The sequence below is a fragment of the Gavialis gangeticus genome, unplaced genomic scaffold (assembly GCF_001723915.1).
Source record: "Gavialis gangeticus isolate Ggan-Ray unplaced genomic scaffold, GavGan_comp1, whole genome shotgun sequence".
Lineage (NCBI taxonomy): Eukaryota > Metazoa > Chordata > Crocodylia > Gavialidae > Gavialis > Gavialis gangeticus.
The window spans coordinates 632,073-659,529 of NW_017728980.1; the positions used below are offsets into that span (position 1 = coordinate 632,073).

At 43.5% G+C, this 27,457-nt stretch overlaps 1 protein-coding gene across 2 annotated transcripts in view; it reads right to left on the minus strand.

The window, feature by feature from the left end:
* Positions 1-13,131: 13,131 nt before the first annotated feature.
* Positions 13,132-27,457, minus strand: part of CDON (cell adhesion associated, oncogene regulated) — a 126,535-nt gene continuing 112,209 nt past the window's right edge. For both annotated transcript variants that reach the window (XM_019508879.1, XM_019508887.1), the window contains exons 18-20: positions 24,987-25,066; positions 16,564-16,817; positions 13,132-14,758 (exon numbers count right to left, since the gene is read on the minus strand). In XM_019508879.1, the coding sequence (XP_019364424.1) occupies positions 14,592-14,758; positions 16,564-16,817; positions 24,987-25,066 (501 nt within the window). In that variant the 3' untranslated portion in view covers positions 13,132-14,591. The remainder of the gene's footprint in view (positions 14,759-16,563; positions 16,818-24,986; positions 25,067-27,457) is intronic.

The following is a 27,457-nucleotide window of genomic DNA, read 5'->3' on the forward strand; positions in this document are numbered from 1 at the left end:
CTCATTTTTTCCTGGCTCAGTGATGGGCTGGCTGGTTTATCCTTCCTTAGGTCACCTTCCTGAAATATTGGAACTGTGCAGGCAGTCCTCTAGCCTTTTGAACTGTCCCAAGGTTTCCAAGGTTTGTTAAACATTAATGTTCATGATTCAGATGGCTCCTCAGCTAGTTTCTTTCCAATTCTTGGGTATGAATTATCTAAGATCATTGATCAGAAAATGCCTAATTTTAGCAGATGCTGCATCACTACCTGCTTTGCTACAGGTGGTAAATGAGAAGTTACTTACCAGTGAGCCACATTCTCTGGGATGCATCTCTGCACACAAACACAGTGAGGATGAGCATATGGACAAGCACTCCAAGGAGGACCGTCTAGTCCAGTCATATGGTGTGGGATGCAGTGGGATTCCTACTCTAATCCTGCTCCTCCAGGGTGATTGTGCTGTCTTGTATCTCTACAGGCTCATGCAGTCTCGCAGCGTAGCAAGTGACGCCCACTCCTGAGTGGTTGCTCCCCCTTACCTAATAAAGTAGCCCCTGCTTCATTCCCAATACAGAACAGATGCATCTGCTGAAGTAGGTCCATCAGTGATACCTAAGGGGAGAGCAAGCTTTACTCTCATCCAGCTTCTAGTGAGAGTGTTCTTGGTACCCGAGACTACCTGACTTAGAAGATGAAAGTTGTTTAGCTCTGCAGCAGCCCCCACATCGAAGTTTCATCCTTTGGACTTTAATTCCAGATCATCCAATACACAATATTCAAGAATGGAGGATAGAGGCTTTGGCTCCCGGTGAAGGGAACAGACAAGATGGGACTTCTCAGTGCGGTCTGCTCTGGAGCAGAGGTCAAAGCATAAGGCAGGGTGGTGGGAAACGTGGGGGCAAGGACTACATTTCAGAGCCTGTAGGGGTAGATAAATATCCAGTTTAGCTGCTTTATAAGGGAAGGGGAAGCAACCATTTAGGAGTGAGTGTCACCTGCTATGCTGCAAGGGTTACATCTGCATGAGCCTGTAAAGATACAGGACAGAGCAATCGCCCTCGAGGAGTAGAGTTAGAGCGGGAATGGTTTTACTGTACTTGTACTGCTACAGCTTGTGCACATGAAACACTTATGTCACAGAGATCCTTTGAAAGCAAGTGCATCTGTTACAGCAGTCTGTATCCTAAAAGGAATTAGCTCAATATTTACTAAACTTTTTGATGAAACATCGCTGCTCATCACAGCTTTCTACTGGCAACAGCAGTCTCACATGGCCCAGGTCTGGCTCAGGAACAGATCTGGAGTTGAATTAAAGCTGACCTATGAAAAGCCTGGAAAGAAGGTGGAAGATAAAGGGGGCAAGTGTTGAGCACCCAAACAGTCTGGTACCATCTCCTTGCAGTGCCCAATGGGAGTCCCAGGCAACCCCCATTTCAGTGCCAGCCTTGTCTGTGATTCCACTCATATGTTGAAATTTAATCACGTGAGGAATAAGGGCCAGGACCTCAAGGGACACTATTCTTCACGTGGAAGGCAGCCATTCTGTCGCATTTGAAGTTTCCACTATGGACTGGGTCGGGTTCTGCTGCTGGGCCTTGTGAGGCTGGGAGCTGTGAAGCCAAGCTGTTTAGAAAACCTGTCCCTTAATCTCCCTGTCATCCCCAGCTCCCAATCCAGTGTTTTAGGCCAGGGCTGCATGGTAGAGCTTTGGTAGCACAGCTATGTGAAAAGATCACACCTGATTGCTGTCATAGCTGTGCTGGCAAATGCCTTGAGTGGATGCAGCTATGACAGAAGAGGGCTTTTGTTGGCTCAGCCTCTGTTGTTTGGGAGGTGGCAGGGCCAGGGTAGTCAGAAAATCCCTCCACTATGATGCATTCCAGGCAGATGTGCGCCAGCACAGCTGTAGTGGCAGGGGCTGCACAGTGTCGATGCAGCCTTCAATAGAAAAGCATTCTCCCTCACTCAAATGATTGGTTAGCTTAGACTGGAAACTAGCTGAATCACATGAAGTAGCATGTTGAGCAAGGGAGAGATGTTTCTGAATTCTCCCATGGGACTGGTGTTGGAATCAGTCTAATACCTTCCAGAACAGCTTGGATGGCGGGGGCGGGGGGCGAGATGATAGCATTACTAAGAAGTTAATCAATAATTTGCAACTGGTCCTTCTGTAACAATGAGTACAGAGATATTGTACTGTTCAGACCACCAGCTGCTAGGAAGATCTTGGCAGGCAAAGCAGTCATGTGAGACCACAAATCAGAGCCCAGGGTGGGACAATTCTCTGAGAGATTAACAGGTATATTTTGGCTAGATCACGGCTAAGGAGACATGTGACAAGCCTGCGAATACCTGAATGGCATCAACCTGAATGAATGGAATGAATTCAGTGCAAAGGCTGAGGCAGGGTGTGTGGCATTAGACTACAGCAGGTCCTTCTGAAGTGGTCCAGCAGAGAATCGGGTTGAAACACCATAAATCTAAAGATTTAGGAGATTAAGAGCTCTACATTAAATAATTTATCAGATTGTTTCAGAGCAGTGTTCTTCATCCATGGCATCTAGTTTATAAAAACATTCAGCTTGAAGGAGGGTGTTCTCCCCAGGCAAGAATAGCCAATGGATAATAGTCTTCTATAGAAGTTGTGGACTCCTGCCACCAAAATCATGCAAATCCTAGCAGCAGAATATATGCACTTTTAATTAGTCTATCCAGGGAGAGGTGAGTTAGCAAAGCAAGCCAATTTGATCTTACAAATGAGCAGGTTTTTTTGTCTAACTTCAAGAAATCCTGAAACCTTGTCTCCCAGGTATTTACTCCTGACAATCCTGTAGAAGACCCCCAGGATTTCCAGTTTAACCTTACATTTCCCTCATGCATCATCATTACCATCCTTCTTATTGCCATACATTCCTTAGCCAAACATTTGATGTGAACATCTGGAATCTTACATGAATGGAAGTGGTTGTAGCGTGGTTATATATTTAGAACCAGTCTTGTGACTCACTGGTTGCAATCCTTTCCCCCCTTGATGTAAACTTTCCTTCAGCTTCTCCCTGCAGACTTTTTAAGAACAGCTCCTTATTAACTTGATATGATAATGTGACCTTTCTCCATAAAGAAAAGTCAATATTTTAGAGGACTAAACTTGGGGCTGTTACAAATTTGAGGCCTCTCTATCCCATGCCTTATTTGTCAATGCCTATTAATTAGGCATCATTTTGGTATATGCTAAGTTTTCATTGTAGTCTTAAATAATATAAATGTTGCCTCATCACATAACCTGGTTTGTCATAACAAGTTTGGCTTACAGTGATAGATTAATTGTAAGCATTTAAGATTATTGGCAAGCAGCCTAGGAGGAAATTCCTTGGGTTGTTTTAATATGCTTAAACATGACCTGCAAATTTACAAATGAGCAAGCCTGTGTCTGATTTTGCTTCTTTCAAACTGATAAAGATGGTCTGGAAGGTATATGTAAAATAAACAGATTAGGATTTCTTTTGGCTTTACGGGCCTGGAAGCCTATGGTGACTGGAGGACTAGTGAAATAATGCCACCCTAAAGCTACAAAAGTGAACAGGAGCAACTGGGAAAGGAAATGACTTTAATTTAAACTCTTTAAAACACTTTTTTTGTTAAAACCTAACTAAGCTTAATGCTTAATGAACACTTGGGAGAAACAGTGTCTGTTACAAAATAAGTAAGCCACCCTTTTGATTAAGGCCTGCCAGCTATGCTACCTCACAGTGCACATATGCTGCAAGAGACACCCCCTCCCTCCCCCAGAAGACCCGACTTGATATTCTTGCTATATCTGAAGTAAAGAAAACAAAACAGATTTTAAATGCTCTCCTCTGAGACTTCTTGATGGATCAGAAGCAGGCTAGAAAGTAGAAACCCACATCCTAAAGAACTTGTGCTACCTGGAGATGTCGATATGGCATAAGGTTTAGTGGGGAATGCTGATGGGTGTCTCAAATCTAACAAAGGGTGACTTGAATCAAAAAAGGTTGAGCACCACTGGTTTAGAAATCCTGTTTTGTACATTCACAAAGCACCAGCACATCATGAGCAATGGTAAATAAAAAGGACCCTGCTGTGTTCTCTGCTACGCCCACCGGTACAGAGGAAGAAACCCCCCCCCACCCCAAGTCCATATTAATATCTGACCATGAGCTAAAATTCCTTCTTGACCTCAAATATGGTAACTGGTCTGTCCCTGAGTGGAGAGGCAAGACCCTGTAGCCAAGAGCCAGTGGCTTTGGTTCCAAAAGGAACAATGGCACCCCCCACCCTGTCAAAGTCCCCTGCTTTGCCTGTAGCCAATACCCAATGCCTCTATGGGAGGCTTAAAAACACCCTGACACATGCATCAGAAAGGGGGTGTGGGACAACCAGCAAGGCCCAGAAGGACAGGAAATACCTATGGGAGAACATCGGCATAGCTGCACCTAGATCATCCCTGACCAGCGGCTGTCCAACCTCTTGAACACCTCCAGTGATGCAGAGTCCACAACTTGCCCAGACTCCAATAAACATTGCACTGCTTCACTATTCTCACAGTAAAATAGTTTTTCCAGATATCCAATATAAATTTACTTGGCTGCAGCTTCCAGCTATTGGTCCGTATCCTCCTCTCTGCAGCAAGAGAGAAAAGCTGCTTTCCCCCTTCTTTATGGCAGCTTTTCAAACATTTGAAGACAGCTATCATCTTGAAGACAGCTTCATCCAGAGCATGCAGAGCTAGGACCACTCCTCCCCTGGCTCTGCATAACAGGTATGCTCAATGCACTATGCATGAGGAGACTCCAACAGAGACACCGGAGGAGGAGGTAACTATTCAGGAGATAAGTATCTCTCCCGCTAGGAGGAGATGCCAGGTGGAGGTGGTGGGGGACTCTCTCCTGAGGGGTATAGCCCGAGAGGTCTGCTGTCTCCCTGGGCCTGCATCCAGGATGTTGCAGAGAGGATCCCCAGGCTCATCCATCCCTCCGACTATTACCCCTCCTCATCCATGTGGGCACAAATGACACAGCCAGTGGTAACCTGGACTGGGTCATGAGTGACTATAGGGCGCTGGGGGCCAGGCTCAAGGGACTAGGGGCTCAAGTAGTTTTCTCTTCTGTGCTCCCGGTTGCAGGCCACGGACCCAGGAGGGAAGGCTGCATGGAAGAGGTTAACAGACGCCTCAGACGGTGGTGTCATCGTGAGGGGCTCGGTTTCCCTCGAGCACAGCACGCACTTCAGAGAGAGAGGACTCCTAGGATGAGATGGCATTCCCATCACATGGAGAGGCAAGGCCCTGTTCTCAGCCAGGATGGCTGATCTACTGGACAGGGCTTTACACTGACTTTGCTGGGGGATGGGGAAACTCCAAGTGGAGCATGCCTGGGGACTGGCACACAGGAAAGCTCCTTTGTGGAGGACATGTACACAAGTGTTTCTGAAAATACTAACCAAACAGTTCTCCCACAGCGTCTCAGGAAATTGAGGGTGTCAGCTGGGGGCCTCAGCTGCCTGTACACCAACACCAGGAGCATGGGGAACAAGCAGAAGGAGCTAGCCCTCCTGCTCTCTAGCAGGCAATATGATCCGGTAGGGATCACGGAGACCTGGTGGGACTCCTCACATGACTGGAGCGTAGCTGTAGAGGGCTACACCCTGCACAGAAGGGACCGAGTAGGGAGAAAAGGCAGAGGGGTAGCTCTCTGTGTGTGAGAGCAGTACACCTCTTTGGAGGCTGACATTGGCTCCAAAGACAAGTAGCTTGTAACCCTCTGGGTCAAGCTACAGGGGGGAGGGGCGAGGGGGGGAGAAACCTAACGGTGGGCATTTACTACAGGCCACCGAACCAAGGGGAGGACTGGATCTAGAGTTTTCTCGAGAACTGACAGAGGCCATGCGTTCAAGGGACTTGGTAGTCATGGATGACTTCAATTACCTGGACATAGACTGGGAGGAACATCTGGCTACATCAGATCCTTCATGCAGTTTCCTGACTGTGATCGAGGAGCTCTTCCTGACCCAGGAAGTACAAGGGCCAACCAGAGGTAATGCTCTCCTAGACTTGGCTTTGGCCAAGGAAGATGATCTTGTGTGTGGCTTGAACATTGAGGGTAACCTGGGTGACAGTGACCATGAAATTATTGTCAACCCACAAGGTCAACAAATCAACCAGCAGGATTGAAGTGCTGGACTTCAAAAATGCTGACTTCGACAGGCTCAGAGCATTAGTAGGGGAGGCGACGTGGGACCAGGAAGGGAAGGCAAATGGGGTGCACTAAGAGTGGTTGTTGCTCAAGGATACAATCCTCAAAGCACAAAAGAAAACCATTCCTGCAAAGAGGAAAGGCAGCAGAAGGGCTGGCAAGCCCTCCTGGCTTAATAGGGACATTGCAGTCCTCTTAAAAAAGAAAAAAGAGGTGTACACACAGTGGAAGCTAGGGTTGGTCTTCAAGGAGGACTATACAAAAGTAGCCAGCACTTGTAGGAAAATGATCAGGAAAGCCGAGATGAGGATGGAGTTTAGGTTAGCTGCAGGAGTCAAGGACAATAAGAAGTGCTAGGTAGGTAGGTATTTAGGCAATAGAAAGAAAACAAATGGGAGTGTGGGACCCCTGTTTAACACCTTTATGCCAACTTTGCTTCGGTATTTCACCAGACCAAGGGGAAAGTCAAGTGAGATGAGGCTTATAGGGGACATGCCAGGACTGACAGCCTCCCCACTGTAGATGCTGAGCATGTGTAACACCAACTAGAAAAGCTAAACATAAGTCAGCAGGACTGGAGGGACTCCATCTGAGAGTGCTGAAGGAGCTGGTTGAGGTCATTGCAGAACCCCTGGAAAAGCTCTTTCAGCATTTCTGGTGCACAGGGGAAATCCCTGAGGACTGGAAAAGTCCATTGTGCCCATCTTCAAGAAAGGGAAGAGGATGGACCCAGGCAACTATAGGCCAATCAGCCTAACCTCTATCCCGGGGAAAATCCTGGAAAAGCTCATTAAAGAATCTGTGTGCAATACGCTTGCGGAAGGTAAGATTCTGAATGACAGCCAGCATGGCTTTGTCGCGGGTAGGTCTCGTCTTACTAAACTCATCTTCTACAACCAGGTCTCTTGCCACCTGGACATGGGAGATGAGGTAGATGTTGTATACGTAGACTTCGAAAAGGCTTTTGATCTAGTATCCCACAATATCCTTGTGGGAAAACTGGAAGATTGTGGGCTTAACTGCTCAGCAGTTCAGTGGGTGGGAAACTTGCTACAGGGTAGGACCTAGAGACTTCTCATGAACAGATGCGTCATCCTGGCGTGAAGTGCGTCCATGCTTGGACCGGTGCTTTTCAACATCTTTATCAGTTATTTGGATGGGGGGTAGAAGGGTGAAAGCTCACTGGGCCAGCTCATGGACGACACCAAGTTCTGGGGCAGAGTGGCCATGTCAGAAGATAGGTTGCAGATACAGGCAGACCTGAACAGGCTTAAGAGTTGGGCAGACAGGAACTAGATGAAGTTTAACACTTCCAAGTGTCAGGTGCTCCATTTGGGGGCATGCAACTCTCAACATGCATCCAGGCTCAGTGGTGACAACTTGACTTGCACCATGGCTGAAAAGGACCTAGGGGGTGATGACTGACCATCATACGAGTATGAGCTGTCAGCGGGAGGTGGTGGTCAGCAGGGCAAATAACATGCTGGCATGCATCAACCGATGCATCTTGTGTAAAACTAAGCAAGTGATTCTCCCGCTGAACTCAGGTCTGGTGAGACTGCAGTTGGAGCACTGAATCCAGTTCTGGGTGCTCCACTTCAATAAAGACGTGAAAAAACTTGAGAGGGTCCAGAGAAGAGCCACCTGTATGATCAGGGTCTTGCAAGACAAGCCATACGAAGAAAGTCTGAGGGACCTGGGCCTCCTTAGCCTGAAGAAGAAAAGGTTGAGAAGGGACTTGATAGCAGCTTACTGCTATGTCAGAGGAGTGCATCAGGAGCTCGGTGAACAACTGTTCACTAGGGCACCCCCAGGGAAGACCAGGACCAATGGATATAAACTCCTGGAAGGCCGCTTCAGGCTTAATACCAGGAAAAACTTCTTCACAGTCAGGGTGTCCAGACTGTGGAATAAACTCCCTCTGGAGGTTTTCAAGAGGAGACTAGACAGTCACTTCTCTGGGGTCACCTGACCCCAGTTGTCTTCCTGCCTAGAGTGGGGGGGCTGGACCCAATGATCTGCAAGGTCCCTTCCAACCCCTAAATCCATGAATCTATGAATCATATCCCCTCTTAAGCACCTGTTGCACAAGTGGATCATCCCTAGCTCCTTCAGCCTCTCTTCCTACAACTTGGTTTCCAAGCCCTTTATCATTTTTGTTGCCTGGCACTAAACTCTAACTTCTCCATATCCTTTTCAAAATGTGGAGTCCAAAATTGTACACAGTATGAGGAGGTGGCCTAACTTGCACCTCATGCTGACAGCTCATACTCATACGATGGTCAATCATTACCCCTAGGTCCTTTTTGGCCATGGTGCAAGTCAAGGAAGGAGGATCTGAGTAATTGTAGGCCAGTCAGTCTTGCCTCCATCCTTGGAAAGGTCTTTGAAAAGATTATGAAGGATCATATTTGTGGGAGTCCAGCGGGAAAAATAATGCAGCAGGGAGACCAGCATGGATTTGTAGCAGGTAGATCATGCCTGACCAATCTGGTTTCATTTTATGACAGGGTCACAAAATGCTCAGACGCAGGAGTAGAGGTGGATGTTGTTTTCTTGGATTTTAGCAAGGCCTTTGATACAGTATCTCATCCCATTCTCATAAATAAATTAAGAGGCTGTGACATAGATGTTTACACAGTCCAGTGGGTGGCAAATTGGCTTAGCGGTTGCACCCAGAGAGTGGTGGTAGACAGGTCAGTATTGACCTGGAAGGATGTGTGTACTGGGGTCCCAGAGGTCTCAGTCCTTGGACGTGTACTCTTCAATATCTTTATCAGTGACTTGGATGTGGGTGTGAAGTGTACTCTGTCCAAGTTTGCGGATGATACTAAATGGTGGGGTGAAGTGCACACTCCAGAGAGTAGGGAACAATTTCAGGCAGACCTGGACAGGTTAGAGAAGTGGGCAGTACACAATAGGGTGCAGCGCAACAAGGACAAGTGCAGAGTGCTGCACCTTGGGCCCAAAAATATCCAGCAAACCTCCTGGTTGGGCAGTGACCCTCTCAGCTGCACAGGAGCAGAAAGGGATCTTGGAGTCATAGTGGATCCAAGAAGAACACGAGTCATCAGTGTGATGAAATCATCAGCAAAGCTAACTGCACTTTATTGCGCACCAGCAGATACATGACAAACAGATCCAAGGAGGTGATATGTCCCTTCAATGCGGCGTTGGTCAGACCGCAGTTGGAGTACTGCATCCGGTTTTGGGTGCCATCCTTCAAGAAGGATGTGGATAGACTCGAGAGGGTCCAGAGGAGGCCACTCGTATGGTCAGGGGTTTATGGGACAAGCCCTGTGAGGAGAGACTGAGGGACCTGGACCTCTTCTGCCTCTGCAAGAGAAGGCAGAGAGGGGATCTTGTGGTCATTTACAAATTCATTAGGGGATGCAGCAAGGGATCGGAGATGCTCTGTTCACCACGGTGCCTCTTGAGGTCACAAGGAACAATGGTCACAACCTGACAGAGAGCAGATTTAGGCTAAACATCAGGAAAAACTTCACGGTAAGGATGGCCAAAATTTGGAATGGGCTTCCAAGGGACGTGGTGCTCTCCCCTACCTTGGGGTCTTTAAGAGAAGGCTGGATAGGCATCTGGCTGGGTCATCTGACCCCGGCACTCTTTCCTGCCTAGGCAGGGGGTCGGACTCGATGACCTGTTGAGGCCCCTTCTGACCCTAGCATCTATGAATCTAACCAAAGCTGAGGAGAGAGGCACTATCACTTTCATCTTGCACCTAATCGTTCTATTGATGCATCTCAAAACCATATTTGCCTTTTGTGCAGCTGCACCACACTGCTGACTTATATCGAGTCCGTGACCTACTGAGCCTAAGTCCTTTTCCATAGTGTTGCCATCCAGCCAGGTGTCATACATTTTATGTTTTTGATTATTCCTGCAAAAGGTGTAGCACTTTGCATTTGTCTTTACTGAACTTCATTTGGCAGAAGTGGATGCTATACAGGGAGAGCATCATACCATTTATCTAGAATGATCTATCCCTTATTTAATAACCTCCCTATTACAGGAAACATCTCCAACCATTCTATTCAGTAACCATCTAATAGATCTGTCATCCGTCAATTTATCCAGTCCCTTTCTGAACTTTGCTATGCTATATGCCTCCACCACCTCCCATGGCAATGAATTCCACAAGTTAACTGCATGTTGCATAAAAAAGCACTTTATATCATCTGTTGTAAACCTGTCACTTACTAATTTCAGCAGGTGCCCCTAGTATTCCAGGACTTGGTGAACAACAGATCCCTGTTCACTTGGTTTATACCCTTCATGATTTTATAAACCTGTTAGCATATCTCCCCCTCCCCCGCTTCAGCCTTCTCCTTTCCAAACTGAAGAGTTTGGAGAAGGGGGATCCAGTTGACAAAATATATTTGGAATTTCAAAAGGCATTCAGCAAGGTCCCTCAAAATAGGCTTTTAAAAAAAATATTGCCATAAGATGGGAGAGAAGTTTCTTTTATGCACTGAGAGCTGGTTAAAAGATAGGAAGCAAAGGGTAGGGCTAAATTGTCATTTTCAGGGGGGAGGGAGGTCAAAAGTGGAGTCCCATAGGGATCTGTGCTGGACCCTATTTTGTTCAACATTTCCATCAGTGACCTAGAAATAGGGGGGCACAGTGAAATCTCCAAGTTTGCATATGATATTAAATTCTTCCGGTAGTCAAGTCCCAGGCTGGAGAGAAGCTTCAGAAAGATCTAAGTGAGTGGGCAAAAAAAAGTCCACAGATGTTGGTTAAAGAGAACTCTTACCTGTTACAGATTCAAGATCAGACAATTTGGCAATCACCACATTAGTCACTCTACATAAAGCAGCAGCATTCTCTTTAATATTAATCAAACCACCAAAAAACCTGCAAAAACTACATCATTTAAAAATATGTACAATTTCAAAAGGAATATTACAACTTTCTTTTAGGAAAATATAGCATATTTTTTCTATGCGATACAAGACACATGCATTTAAGTCATTGCTTTCAAAAACAACACAGGTGAAAAATAACATCTTCCTTGGGCAGTACTGGAGCTGAATGGCATTTACAGAGGTATCTGTATCAGGAAGACAATTACTGATTATAGCACGTACCATGAGGAAAGGTATTGAACAAGTCTTAATTTTAACCCTTTTTTCCCTGTAAGTTGAAGATTTGGCAAGTAACTACCAGAGGCTTTGAAGTGCCTTACTGTTTAAGAAGAGAATGAAAAAAGGGGAGTATGCACATATCTGACTTAAGTGAGGCCTTTCCAGGTATGGGTAAAATTCAGTGCCTATGGATTCAAAGAGCTAAGCACTGGCTCGAGTCAAGTGTGATAAAGGCAGTTACACCAGTTTCCTCCTCTCTGCTGTGGCAATGCACCTCATTCCCAAGGTGCCAAAACTCTTGCCAGCAAGCCCAGAACTCTAGGGATAGCAGGATCTAGAGAAGCTGATGCACCAAATCTCTGGGCCAGCTACTTTTCAAAGAAAAATAATACAATATACCCAAACCAAGCTCCTCTAAGAGAGATGCTAAAAGATCCAGCTTGAAAGGCAATGAGGCTGTTATGGGAGCAAGGCCATTCAGTATCTCTTGGGTAGGTGACCTTAGTTAAAGTTTAATGGCGGGAGCTGAGTGATTACAGGATCTAGGGATCGCAGCACTCATTGCAGGATTTCTAGAGAGATTCATAATTACGCACTTATAATTGGGAGAATGTGTCCCCTAAAAATAAAGGAAAACATATATTTTTATAAATAAAATACAATAACAAGAAAAACACTTAAAACAGTGTCACTCAATATAAATAAAGCAGTCCACGATGAGATTCTGCTAACAAGGCAGATTACAACAGTCTCTTCCTTGAGTAGAAACTCCCCTCCCCACCCATACCCCCAAAGTTGACTCTTTCAAAGCAGTTTATGACTTAAGGGCTCTTACTAACTTACCTATGGATTCCCGATTCAAACTGGCTCCCAATTACTGAACTCTTATACCAAAGTTTCCTAAATCAATGTCATACAGAGGCACATTTTCAAAACAAACATGGTTGGACATTGCACTCAACAATCACACTAGATCACAGGAATCTGCCTCCCTCTGATGCTTGTGGGCCTAACAAACATGAAGACTAAATCCATCACACATGCATGGACATCAGGAGTAGAGAACTCACATTACAGCATCTAGTAGGGCACCCTCCATCACTCTATAGTCATCAAATGAAAAACTGCATCAACTACTTTCCTACTGAAATAAAACTCTTGCATAGTAACCCAGATCAAACACAGTAAATTCTCATTAATGTATTTAAAAATATAATATACATATATTATATATAATATTTTCACACACTGTATATACACACACTGTATTTGACATTTGTTGCAATAGTTTGAGAAGTAGGCAGCCTGTTTCTGACACAAATTTTACTATGATATACTGCACCTGTAAGAACCTTCTCACTTATTCCATAAGGAGTTTGCAATTTTAAATAAGGCAGTTTTGCTTCCACACCACCCTCAAAAGGGGCGGTTCTGGCTTCAACTAGGAAAATACTTGTTCCATTACAAGGAGCCTGCACATGTATTGCCTCAGGGCAGCTGTAATTGTAATTTATGTGCCTCATTTCTTGGGTTCTTTGCTCTGATTTCTAGACAGGATGCTTTACAAGCACAAGGTTATTTTATTTATTCTGATTAAATTTAAAAAAATGCAGTTAACACTGCAACACCTACATCATGCTCCATCTGTTATTTCTGGAATATGGGCAAGCTTCTTAAAGCTACATACACAGCCATGCCATCAGTTGTGGCATTTCTGACACCACCTGCAACACAACTGGGTGCAATTTGCTAAGACAAAAAACATTCCAGCTTTACTTAGACAGCCAGAAAGGGGATCACTGTACAAATGATATTTTTTCCTTTTTTCTCACCCAAGGAGCCCTAGGAAACCCCTAGAAAGCACTGAAATTTGTTATTTCTAAGTGAACAAAAAACAGGGATAAAGCATCAGAATATATCTTCTCACTTTAATTCTGTAATTGTTAGTTGGGCACTGTTAAGAGTTTAGGAATAAAGCATCATCCCAGTCTCACCTCTTCTTAATAGTCAGTCTTTTGGGAGACATGGGGCTGCCACCACTATTAGCTAGTGCGCAGATTAATAAAGTACAGACCAACAAAGATTCCAGTTTAGGGCTGCTAGAAATTAAACCAATGGAATTAACAGCAATTATTTACTAATGAGCTGTAAAGACTAAAGCAGCTGAACCTCATGGAGTAAAGTTTGCTTTGTACTGCCTGTGTTTACTCTCAGCATGTAAATCCCAGCTGCTCTTAAGGAAGGTCTGTGTATAGATAAGCAGGTTTAAGATCTGAATTTAGAAAATTCAATCTAATTTATGTGCAGAGAAATTTACACGCACAGAATGCAAAACAACCAGCTAGTCAGAGATGGTCGCTGTGAATAATTATTAGCAGTTTAGTCCCCGTCTTTTAAAAAACAATATTTTCAGAGAAGTACTTACAGTAGAGATTGGATGACTAATTCTCAGACTATGGACTATTTATCTTGATTATTCCTTATTTATGGGAAAGGGGTGGATCCAACAAATCACTCAGAATTTGTTTCTTGACAAGGTAATTGAAATCCTTTTAAAAACAGGAAAAATAGCAACTTCCAATGTGTCCAGAAAAATGACTATTGCTAGGAAGCACGAGAATGTTGACCAGTAGACTTTTTTCTGAATACTGGCAAACAACTAAAACCCCAAAGAACTGTCAACTGACCTCTGAGCTCAGATTCCCCGTTGGGTTAATTACTATCTGAACAGCTGAACTGGCTGAAAAATGGAGCACCTGAAGTTCATTATTTTGCAGAGGTTCGTTTACCAAATCTCAAGATGCCTCTAGATAATCTGAAACAAGCTAGAACATATATTCAGGGAAAAACAGCTATAAAAATACTGCAACAAATGCCAGTGATGCAGCAATTCTCTACGGGGTGGCTATAATCTGCCATGAACCTCAGAACCACTCAGGTCTGACTCGCTCAAAGAAATCTGCATACTAAACATTCAGGTTCCTCTGCAGAAGTGCTTCTTGCGCTGGTAATATCCATGGAAAACATACTACTTATTTTCAATCATTGTTTTATATTATTACAAAATTTTACACATAACCAGGCTAGTCCACAGAATGTGAAAAAGCCAAAGAAACTTCTCAGGGCATAAATAATATGAAAGAAAGGAAAAATTTTACACAAGATACATTCATATGACACTACTACAAAAAATAAATAGCAACTCTCTGTTATAATTAACATCCCTCCATCAGTCCCTTTCAGTGATTCTGCTGTGCAGTTACTGGCTTCAAGTGGGGAAAATGGTCACATCCTCAGGCTTCCTGTATTTGGAGCTGTCGAAAGTCCCCAGAGCTGTTTAAAGTGACACCAGATGAATTCCAACTTGATTTTTCATTACAGTCCTTTGAAACAGGCTGCAGAATAAGGGGACTCCAGCTCAAAATGTGATTTGATGTTTCTGAATGTGCACAGTTGTTACCTGCAAATCAAGAGCAGTTCGTATTACTGCCTTGCAGTGTCAGCACACAGCACCCCCAAACACTAGCATTCAGATGAACGCACTGGATAAAACTTTCAGCTCCCAGTACCCACACAAAGGGTAGCTTGAACTCTGCAGGGTGCAATGCCTAGGAAAAGCATTACAAATTATCTGGGGTAATAGATCAGAATATCCAGGTCTCTCCTATTTTACTGATCACAATGTGTGCAGTGACTTCTCTCTTGGAAGACTCTGAACATAGTGCAGGCAAAGGGGCAGTTTATCCACTAGAGAGAATTCTAATTTGACTCACAACACTTCCCTGAAACCAAACAAAATGTACCGATGCCTGCACACTGAATAATACAGAACACATTTAGATCTAAGCTATGGAAAGTTCAAACAGGCAGAAAGGCAGTGTTTGATGTGGAAAGGGACCAACTGGGCCCGTGCTCCATTTTCCCCAATCCCTGCGAAGCACCATGTTGATCCAAGCTGTCTGCTCTAATGGGAAGCTCAAAGTGCCCGCTTTCTGGGACAAGCAGGGGATAGAAATAATGTTATGCTTGTCATTCAGCTTGTGCCAGTGACTGCTTTGATTCCATGTCCTGCAGTGCCTGAGATTCCCCTAGAGCAGAGGTGAGCAATTATTTGGGCCCGAGGGCCACATGGGAAGTTTTGATGAGCCCTTGCAGGCTGGGTCAGCATTCCCCCCCAGCAGCAACTCACCAAAACTCCCTATGGGGCTGTGGGCAGGCAGGGAGCAGTGTTCAGGAGCAGAAGGGGTAGGCGAGGCTGGGGTCACGGGGCTAGGCTGTGGGGTGGTCACAGCTCTGGGTGTGTGTATGTGTGTGTGTGGTGGGGTGGGCAGATGTGGGCATGTGTGTGCACATGGCTGTGGGGGGAGGCTGCCTGGGTGCTAGGTACCAGGAGTCTGCTGTAGGTGAGGGGAGGGAGAAGGTGGGGAGCACATGCAGCAAGACTAGCCCAGGTGATGTGGTTCGCACTGCCCCTGTGGTACTCCACCTGAGGCAGAGTCCTGCTTGTCCGCACTGAGCAAACCATGCTACACTCCCACGCTCCCCCTGCCACCAGTGGCAGCTCCTGCTCCTGATCTTGCACCTGCCATGCCATGCTGCTCCAGACATGTGAGCAGCTTCAGCCAGGTGCCTCCCACCCCAGCACACAGGCTCCTGCTGCAGCGCCTGGGGCTCTGGTTTCAGCTCCCAACCGCCTTCCAGGGAGCTGGAGCCAGAGACCTGTGTGCTGGGGCAGAAGCTACCCAGCTGAAGCTGCTCACCTGGAGCTGTGCAATGTGCTGCCAAGGAGCAGAGCAGCCACGCTGTGCGCACTGACCAGGGCCGGGCTGTGGGCGCTGGTAGGAGTCTTGCGCAGGCTGCCCTAGTGTGAGTGGGTGGGGCTTGGCCCCATGTGGGGACAGCTGTGGGCCAGATCGAGTCACCTGGTGGGCCACGTCCAGCCCACAAGCTGTATTCTGCCCACCCCTGCCTCTAGAGGCATCTCATCTGTTATGACCGAATTCTACTTCACTTATCAGATCATAGATAAGATGAAAGTTGTTAAAAGAATTAGAAGCATTCAAAATAGATCTGAGGTAAATATCTTGGATAGATTCTATTTAAAAAACACTCCTGACTTTGGAATATCTTCATTGCCACTGTCTGAAGCTAGATGTACCAGCTGCTTAGTACTTCTCAGGGTCTGGGCCTTAATTTCTGGTCCTATTTACTAGTTTCTGCATGTTGCTTGGAAACCAAGAATTTTTTCTCCCCGGAGCAGCACACCTTCTGTGCAATCTGCATTGATTTGATTCATATTTTCTTGACAGCAAGAATGCTGGGGAGATGGTTGCTCCACTTTTTCTTTCCTGTCCTCTTCAATCTGGCCACTGCATTCTGGAACTGTGGAGGCTAAGCACATGGCTACCATCACATGATTCAATGGTTTCATCTCTAAACTGTCCTGCTGATAAGGTGCCACAACCGGCACTACAGGAAGGGTATTGCTGCTAAAAGTACCATTGGTTTTGGTGAAACATCTGTGAATTGAAAACAAACAAAAAAAGAAAATCACTTGTAGCCCTGCACCACTAGTTTTTTCTGTTCAATGCACTTAAAGTAATTTGACAAATTAAAGTTTTAAAATACTTTACCAAATAAATCCCAATTACTATTTAGTACAACAAGAATAATCAAGTTGGTTGAACACGTTGCAAATACTTGTTGGGAGAATTTGGACTTTTTGGAAAGTGATAATCACAATGAAATGCTTCCACTGTCTGCCCAGCTCTACAGATGGCTGAAAAACAGTCAGTGAATCATTTGTTCCTTGATTCCTCCCTTCCTCTGTGAACTATATGACTTGCAAATATATTTCTTCATGCAGCCAGCTGGGCAAAACAGTTTTTAAACCACATGAAAAAGATCTTCAGTTACAGTCCAAAGAGCAAATTGTGGTAACTCATGGCAAAACACTCATTGCTCAGACAATCAATATGAATAAGATAATTGCTTCCAACATTTTATTCAAAGCCATTTTAAACAAAATCTTACAGTCATTTTTCAACTTGTTTCATGAAATAAGACATTCATTTTGGGTTACGCAACTGAAGTTGAGCTGGGAAGTCCATCCTTACAGCTGAACTACTCAACCTTTAAACAAAAAGACGCTTATAGCTAAAGCTCTTTATAGGTATGCACAGCATTAGCTTACAACAAGTAGAAAAACATGCCTATAATGCAAAGGCCCCTGACTTCATGGATTCTGTAGTATTATCAGTTCAATTTGCAACATCCACATTTAATGTTAAAAACCCAGGAAAGACATGTCTGGTCTGACAGCATAGGTAGTCATAATTGTTACACAGCTCAAAGGTTCACAATTAGAACTGTCAAATAAATTGGGAAACACCAAATAAAAAAGTGTCCTGAAAAATGTGTTTTGAAATGTAGACTGGAGAGTGATAACAGAAAAATCACTGTTCCAGTCCAGATAAATTAACGCAGAATTTCACTAAAACTTCAATGCCTGTTATCCTCTTTCTGTGCTCCATTTAAACACTGATCCTGGTGATCAAAATAAACTATTTTTCTACTGTAGCGTTCAACAATTAGTGACAGCCTGGATTGTAATATCACAACTCAACAACATCTCTATGTTTAATTATGTATAAATATAATTAACCTTGACCACCAGTGTTTGGGAGTGCCCATGAGAAAATTAAAAACAGACTTTCCAAATATCACATAGAACATATAGTGATGTACTATAAGGATTGACTAGATAGGATGCAGAACTGTTTTTACTGCCAATCTAAATAAAACCCTTCCTGTTACATGCACAATGACAGGAACATCCCATCTCGTTTCAGACAGCGTTAGTCACTATGCTTTCTAGGCACTGACATTCTGGGTTGGCACCAGCAACTGCACACAACTGCATCAAGATTAGAGATGCATTTAATTGATTTATATTACAGTGCATTTCATGTGATAAACTATCCTTTCACTGATGGAAAGGCATCAGTCCAGATGAGTCTTTAAGTACTTCTTTCTAAACACAGGAGCATATTTATAAAATTATCTGTGTGATCAAAATAACTCAGACCTAGGACACAGACAATTGGAAGCCTGAATTTCACAATGCTGGACTACCCAATCACATCTGGGTTCAACAAGGAACTTCTGAGATGTTAACATTTTACAGATAAACATATAAAATACAAATTGGAGAACCACTAGTTTGTGATGCACTGAAATGTGGTCATTCAGATGCTCTGTGACTTTTTTGATAATGAAAAAAAAGCATTCTTTGAGTGGCTCTAGCCCAAACCATTTATTTCCACCTGTTTTAAATAAAAATATAAACAAACTATGGATTTAGTATATCCTGCCACACACAGATCTAAGTTGTTTGTAGGAGAACTTGCTATATATGGCACTCTGCTCAAAATAATATTTAAGTAAACACAAAAGTCCCACTTTTACCACCTCCAAAGCACTCGAGGCTTTTTGGGGGCAGATTTTAACTAGTAAAATGTTCTTCACGTGCCTAAGAACCAACTTTTCCGTCCTGGCTGAGTCTTTATTTCCTATTTCATTGCATACAATGGTGACATATGGGGAATGAACTCCAAAGGCACTTGATGTCAGAACAGTCCGATTTTCTTTTAACAATGGAAAATACAAGAGGTCTAACTCGTCTTTCTTAAATACATACTTCAGCTTAGACATATTGCTTGTGAAAACTGGCTATAGGTTTCTGCATTATTTGCCACACATGTCAAAGAAATTTTATTATTGAGAGCTGACTGTGTTCAGAAGTTTAATGCCTATTTTAAAGGTATCTGTAACCAGATAAAAGAACTTAGGCTGTTTCAATGTCTTCTCTCTTTCCAGAGCCTCCCTCTCTTCCTGAAGAATATGCAGTTCAGAGGAGTTAAATATGTTTACCACTGTGACATATGGTCTTTATTGATTACTATGGGAAATGGAAGATGACTACATATGCTGTTCTGTGCTAAGGACAGCCTATCTGTATCCCTAAGCTGTAACTCGCAGTAACTCATCTTTTATCATGTAAGTATTAAAGCCCTAAAAGGAATTAAATATATTTAAATTCTCAATGTCTGTGTGAAGATATTAAACTTGGCAACTGCTTTTTAGCAAAAGTTACTCTAGTTTGGATCCCCAAAACATTTCTGGCTCATTAAAAAGAACCTTCTGATTAGCAAAATCATGATGTTTAAACCTAATGTTTATGAGCATTCTGTTTAAAATCTTTGAGATCAAGCCTTTGGCTAAAATAGTTGTAATTCTGTTTTTTAAGCACGGTTTTCTTCCTTGCAAAGCTTATACTCTGCTCTCTCACAATACCAAACCAAGACCAGTATCAATAGGAGTGACCAAAGTCAAGATCATTCAGGATTAATTTAATATAAATTCATCTTCTGGGACACAGAAGCCAAGGAATAAAGCAGCTGGTATGGAGATACAACTGAATTTCGGGCTGGTCAAAAAATGGGCTTCTAACACGAGTTGTTTCTATGAATATCCCGAAAACTGGTGTGAAGCAGCCTCAGGGAGATCCCTGCCGAAAGGTTTCCATGACAACAATAACACAGATCCAAAAAACTGCAACGTCTATGTTTTGTCCATCAGCTTACATTAGCTGCCTCCAAATCATTATTTCTCAAGTACTAAAATACTACAAAAGCCACTGAAAGAGCCACATAAAAAAAATCTGGTCTTCAGACAAATCCATTTATTAGCTTGCATTGCTTTCAACAGAGGTTGTTTGACTATAATCACTTTTTAATAAAAAAATCCTTAGTGGAACTCATTTAACATGCTTGTTTTTTTCTGCTGTATTTGGTTTCCTTTTAAAGACAGGCCAATATCATCCCTGGTATAACTGAAGTGGCTTGAATGGAGATGCATAAAATTAACTGGGTTTATTAAATAACATTTATTATGAAATTCTGAGTTTAAGATCAAAATGAATGTATCTGTTTAAAACAGCATGTGCAAATGACAGTATAACAACATGTCTCCAGTAAAAAATGCATTTCACACAAAATTTCAGTGCAAAAAAGCCAAAAATCAATCCCTAGCCTTTGGAGCCTTATTTCTGTGTACTTTAGATTGAGGACTATTGTTTTGCTGGTTCATTCAGAATTCATATTCTGCTAATGAATGTCATCACAAAAATGCAAGCACCCTCTTGCTCCAATAGGCAAGGGAAGGCTAGAGTTGAAATTACTAAAAAGAGATCTTGCTATAATGTGCTCTGTGCATACAACTGTAAATATCGAAATGTTTAAAAAATCTGGGTGCCCACTGCAGAACAGATGAACAGTAAATTAAATTGGCACTAGTAGCACACTGCAGTCTCACCTTACTGGCCTTGTCCACAGTAGCAATGAGAACCCATAAGCCACATCTACACCTGGTTGTATGGCACCTTTGTTACTGTGCCATCACGTAGTACTTCCTTCTGGAAGTACTAAAAGATGGCAGAGTAACAGCCCATACTGCAGTGTGCTGGCTGTGCATGATTATTTTCAGCCACTATGGTACCATAGCAACATGTTATAATGAGGGACTGCTTTGCTACGGCACAATAGCGTCTTGTGTAGACATGCCCATATTTTAGCAACTACTAGCACTGGGGCAACTCCATAAGCTCTAGCAAGAGAGTAAGTATTAGTTTAGATAGAACATCAGAGGTTTCTGTCATTGTATTATGAAAGCCTGCTTTGAGAAAGCGATTGCTGAAAATACTGTTAGCTGCCTGCCATTAAATATGTTAAATCTTCAACATCTGTTCATTTATATTGGCCCTGAATTTAACTGTAGCATTTAAAATCATCACAAAAAAAAATCAGCAGAAATTCCAGCTAAGTGTATAGAAGCACATGAATTCAGGGATCAGTGGCACTGAAGTGATCCATGCAATGAAACCAGATACAGTCCAGTGCCAATGTACCAGGTGGATTAAGCAGTAAACGCTGTAGGTGTTGTACTTAAACCAACCTTAATCCCTTTCAAACTAGTTTTTGAAGATGGAATTTCCTATGCTTTTACTCAGTATTTACATATAGTTGGTGCAAGGGAGCAGGGGTTCACTGTCACTTGGCAAGGTCTTTACTGCATTACAGCTAGATCAGGCTCTCTGGGTGGGGGCGGGAGAAAAGTCTCATCTGTTCATTTTAGCTTAGCAGGTGGTTCATTTATCCAGGAGCCAGACAACCATCCGATTATGTTTTTACTCACTATTATTAATAATTGGTACACAAATAACAGCCTCTTGTTTTGCACAAGGGAACAGAAAGGTTGTATAAAGTCATTTTCAGCGGAGACATGAACAGAACTGAGGTCTAATGTGGCAGACTGCAGACTCACCCAATGCTGCTTTTTGGCACAGGTATTATAAATTAGCCCTACATCCTACCCAGGTGCCACTCTGATCTTCTTCCTCTGCCAAAATGCCTGCTCTGCTTTCTGCTCCTAGCTCTGTGCTTCCTACCCGATTTGCTGCTTTGCTTTTTGCTTCCTGCTGTAGCTACCATTTTGCTACCTGTCCCATCCCTGGCATGCCATACAGATGCGCCCATGACACTTGTGCTGCAGGTTGGCCACTTCTGTTCTACACTAAAGGAATTCATAAAACATTTTAATGTTTGTCATCATAACTAAATCAGGTTTGAAAGAGAAGAAGATGGATCGTTTCCAGAGTGGTAGCCATCTTCCCTGATAAGTATGTATGGCTTCAGTCTAAGTTCACAATAGGGAACACTGGTCATCTCAGTCAAGGGAACCCCCTTCCAAACACTGATTTGGTGGTACATGTGTATCAAGACATGAATAGCTTGAAGTACATTAAATTAAGATAAGCGGTGGTTATTTTGAGCAATGAAAAACATGAATTGAATGGGAATGGCAGGAGAAATATTAGTTATTCATCACTTAACTACAACTAGCCATTTCCTAGTGAAAGCGGACAAATAATTCAGATTTATTTAAGATCTCATTTTTAAACTAAATCATAGTCCCAAAGCTCTACTTGGAGTGAAAAACTATAGGCGACATTACTGCATCCCTATAAACCAATTATTAGAGAACCTCCTTTCTCATGCTGGAATGAATATCAAGCAGCAAGAAGCTGGCAACATTTCTAAATGCCCTGCTGCATTGTATTCTGTCTTACAAAAAGACGTGATGTGAACCCAACATACCTGTTCAGATTTATAGGTGGCAGAAAATTTGTAATAGAACACAGAATTAGGGCCTTGTTATGCATTACATGCAGCAATTAGCCGAGTGTTCAAGCATTAAAACACGTCAAGTCCCATCTTGGTGTAATAAAGAAGCATCCAGCAAGAAGCATCTCCAGATCATATTATCCAACATGTTGAATTAACATCAGGGGCAGTATGACCATGAGACTCCAGTGTGGTGGGGGGTGGGAGCCCAACAAAGCTGTCAGTCTGGCTCCCAGCCTCCTTACTGCATTGGACCTCGAACCAGCAAAACTCTAGTCTGGTATGAATGGGAGAGGGAGGGAGTGTTGCTCGACAAACAGCTGTTCGTTGGACTCTCACCCCCTGCACTGCACCAGAGCCTGACCAGTTTGAGGCTCCACTCTGGTGCAGGGGTCAGGAGTGGCACTGGCATGGCACAGAAACTCGTCCCAGCTCTGGCACTGCACAGGAGCTGGTTCAAGCTGAGTGATGTTGGGGCTGGGTGCTAGTGTCATTCCCAACTCCTTGAACCATACCAGAGCCTTGAGCTAGTTACAGTTAGATCCCAGAGTTGGGGCTCAAAGGCAGCTCACACTGGAGCTGGTTCAAAACTCTGGTGTGGTACTATGATCTAGACTTAAGGCCTTTGTACATGCCACAAAATTGGCCTTTAAAGTGGCTTAAATACCCTTTTGCACCGCTTTAATGATGTTACTGTTTGCACACTCAGTGGCGTATTCCGCTTTAAATGACTTTGGTATGTAGCAAGATAAAGCACCTCCAAGGTGTTTTAGTTTGCTACCTAAAAAAGTGCAACAGGGCACTGGAAGCAGACATGCTCAGGGCTTGGTGGGCCCTGCGCAGTTCAGGGGCTGTGGGACCTGGTGGCAGCCCATGCAGGCAGGCTCCACTGAAGGGAAAAAAAAAAAAAGCAGCAAGCCTGATCTTTTTTTTCCCTTCCTCCCCACATGAGCTGTGTGGGGGCTCGGTGCTTCCCTCCACAGCTACAGCGCCATCTGGGACTGCCTGGTCCGGGTGCTGCCTGGGGGGCCCCCACGCAGCTCAGGGACTGCTCGGCCCATTGGCAGCTCGCACCCTCCCCTGCCGCCAAAGAGGCAGGTAAGGATCAGGCCCCCAACCCTTATGTACATGCCACAGAGGTTTATTTCGGTTTAATACTCCCTAAATTGAAGTGGTGTATTTAAAAACCCACCATTTCATTTAGGGAGAACTAAACTGAATTAAAACCTGTGGTGTGTACAAACAGCCTTAGATTGTAGGAAGCATTAATGTGTGACTTCTAAGAAAACTTTCCAAGTCATATTAATGCTTACTATGATCTAAATATAACATGCGCTTAGTGTAACAAGGACCTTACCATGAAAATACTACAGGACCAATTAGCCTTTTAACTGTTCAGTTTTGAAATGAGATCTGTAATATAGCAGAGCACACACTATTGCACAAAACTGAAGGGATCATGGAGGAAAAAGGTCAAAACTGAATGACCCATGTGTCCAAGCCCAACAAAAACAAAGAGGTTTAGGCTAATGATTTGAACAAGAGGAGGTCCAAGAGGCTTAACACCAAGTTTATTTTATCTTATACATACTCCACAACATGAATATGAGCCGGCAGAGCCGATGCTGTAGCCAGTAGGCCAAATAATACTCTGGCACGCATCAATCGATGCATCTACAGCAAAGCCGGGGAGGTGATTCTTCCACTCTACTTAGCACTCATGAAACCACAGTTGGAGTACTGTGTCCAGTTCTGGGCACCATGCTTTAAACAAAGACATGGACAAGCTTGAAAGAGTCCAAAGAGCCATCTGTATGATCAGAGTCTTAAAAGGCAAACCATACGAGGAAAGGCTGAGGGATCTGGGACTCTTCAGCCTGAGGAAAAGAAGGCTGAGAGGGGACTTGGTGGCAGCTTATCACCACACTAGGGAAGTACATCAAGGGTTCGGTGAGCAACTGTTCACCAGGACACCCAAGGGGAAAGCCAGGAGTAATGGCCACAAACTCCTGGAAGATCAATTCAGGCTCAACATTAGGAAAAACTTCTTCAGTCAGTGTGTCCACACTATGGAATAAGCTCCCTCCAGAGGTGGTGCAATCACCTACCCTGGAAATCTTCAAGAGGAGACTGGATGGTCACCTTGCTGGGGTCACCTGACCCACAGTTATCTTTCCTGCCTGGTGCAGGGGGCTGGACCCAATGATCTTCTGAGGTCCCTTCCGGCCTTACAATCTATGAATCAATCTACTTCATTTCTCGTCCCACTTTCAGAGCCATCTGCCAAATGCACACTCTCACGCTGACCTCCTTTGTGCCACTGGCCAAGAATCTACCCGATTCCATTTTCCAATCCATAAAACAGGATAACGTGCAATTTCCCCTCACAGACATACTACGATGGTTGCACTTTGTACAGGTCTCTGAAGATGAGCTCTAAGTTACCTGTTGTTGTTCCGACAATTTCGGCAGTTGATGCACTCAGAAGGGTCAACCTGAGGCACTGCTGTGTACATTCCACCACCCTGAAAGAAAGAAAAGAGAAAAGCTCAGAAATCAACTGCAACACAGGCATGCAAGATGCACTCTATGATAAATGAACATACAACTAAGTGTATTTTAATCTTCAGGACCTTTCCTTTCAGCCTGAAATCTTAATCACTTTATCAATCTTCTGCATTTTGTGATGTGGCATGGCAATATTGAGCCTGTATTATACACAGTCACAGTACAGTCTTCTGCCAGCATGCGAGAAAAGTAAATAACTGTAGCTTAGACAAGTATGTAGTAATTTCCCTGGCCTGCTTTTATCCCAATATGCCCATATTTAATTTAATAAACACACTGTAAATATGTTTAATACTGATGACAGACATGAAAGCAAATTCCTGTTTGTTAGAGAACTGTGCCTGCTTGGGGAGACAGAGTATTAAACATGCGGAGTACATGAGTCACAACAGAAACCCATCCCACTTTCCTGTCATTACTGCGATTAGATCAGTTTACTTCACTAAACTGATTTTTGAAACATTTTTTTATTTTTACAGATGGGGTAATTCCTTAGCCAGCAATGAGCCTGGAGTGAGAGGGATTTTGTGCTGTTGGTTTTGGCTGAGGGGGCCCACTGCAAGTAAGTAAAATGCCCAGATTAACACATACCTCATTGTCAAATACTGGGTGGACACTGATGTGAGAACCATTTGAAAATGGTGCTATACAGTTGTGCTATAATTCTGTATTTTCATAAGGGGAGCAGGTTTGGGAAAACTCACTTAGCCCTTTGAGATCGGAGTTGCTTGGAAAAATGCTTCTTCTCCAGCACTCCTTGTTTTTGCATATCTTTGTAATAAGGCACTACTTTTTGCTGACCTGTATGCTCTCATATGTGGACCTTGGAGGCTACTCATTCTAAAGTCTTTCACCTTCCCCCATCAATTTATTTTCTTCACTACTCCAATCACTCAAACAATAATAGAAATTCCAAGGAGTCAGGACATCCAGTTCCCCTGCTACGGTCATGCAATGAGTTTCCTTTGTTGCATAGAACTGGATTCAATTGCCGATTCCCTTCCTTAGTAGCCATCAACAGCATCTCAACTGAGGAGACAGTCCTTCAGATGTTCTCAGTACCATTCCTAGTTGTATTTACTGGCAGTATAGGTCTCTGTCAATTTACACTATATGCAGGCTTAAGGTAAAAATCAGTGTTTGGATTTCCCAATCTGTATCTAGAAGCATAAGTCCCAAAGTAACAATTACAAGATTGAATACAGTAAAAAGAATCCAGTTGTAGTACCTACAAGCCAGTTTTGCAGTATCAAGTGGTTGGAGAAGCACATATTTTTGAGAGCTTATCTGAACCAAACTATCATTCTGATATTCTCCCCATGATTAGGTTGACTAGTTTTAGAACAAAAAAAATTGGCCTTCAAGGAAAAGCAAAGAACTGCACTTATTAGTTAAGATTGGCACAAAAAGTAAACCATGTGATGAGCTGAATGGTCCAGACTCAAAGCTCAAGTTATCTGAAGTGGCAACTACTGTACAAGTGACGATTTGTTGTTCAATAAAATGAAGTACTTGTGTTCAATTACCAAAGCAAACAATAGCCCCATTTTTCCCTCTAGAAACAGCATGTGTTACTCAGACTTTTTGAACTTTTTCCTTCAGTTTTCTTGGGCAATGCTCACAATTTTGAGTAGGACTGGTGACAAAAAATTAGTAAAATTTGAGTGCAAGCTGCCTGTTTCCATAGACAATATTGAAATCATTATCCTCTCTTGGAAATGGGACACAAATTAAGTACTTTTCCATGACACACAAAAGCTGGGTCACAGTCTCAGGCCATTTTTTTACTTCAAGAAATTTGTCTGAGCCTCTGAAGTCGCAAACAAGGGACTCAGAAAAGCAGACTTATTATGTTGTCGTATTTCAAGGCCAGAGGCACAGTTTATTTTATGAACTCCCAGCTCTGTGCACACTGTGGTATAATTAAAAGCAGCGCTTAAAGTTACAGATCTGAAACAGGTGGAAGAAAAGAGTTGGATAAACAGAGCACAACTAAATCTATTCAACTCAAAGATGAAGTAATACCATACGTACAGTTCAGTATCACAAGCTATTATTGCACAATTCTCAACATTTTATACCCCTCTTGCAAAATCTGAAAAGATGAAACCACAAAGTAAATAGTTATTTTTGTCATCTAGGTCATAAGCAGGGATCTGGGTTTTCCGTTTCCCATGGAAAAATGGAGTAAAACGCGGATTTCCCACCCTTACTGGAGTAAAACACGGATTTCTCTTTGTAGCGGAGAAGCCCATAGATTTTTGCAGGTTTGCAGTGAGCCTCCTGCAGGTGGGCAGAGTTCCTGCAAGGGGTTGGGGGCAGCAAGAGGAGGGCGGTCAGGCAGGAGG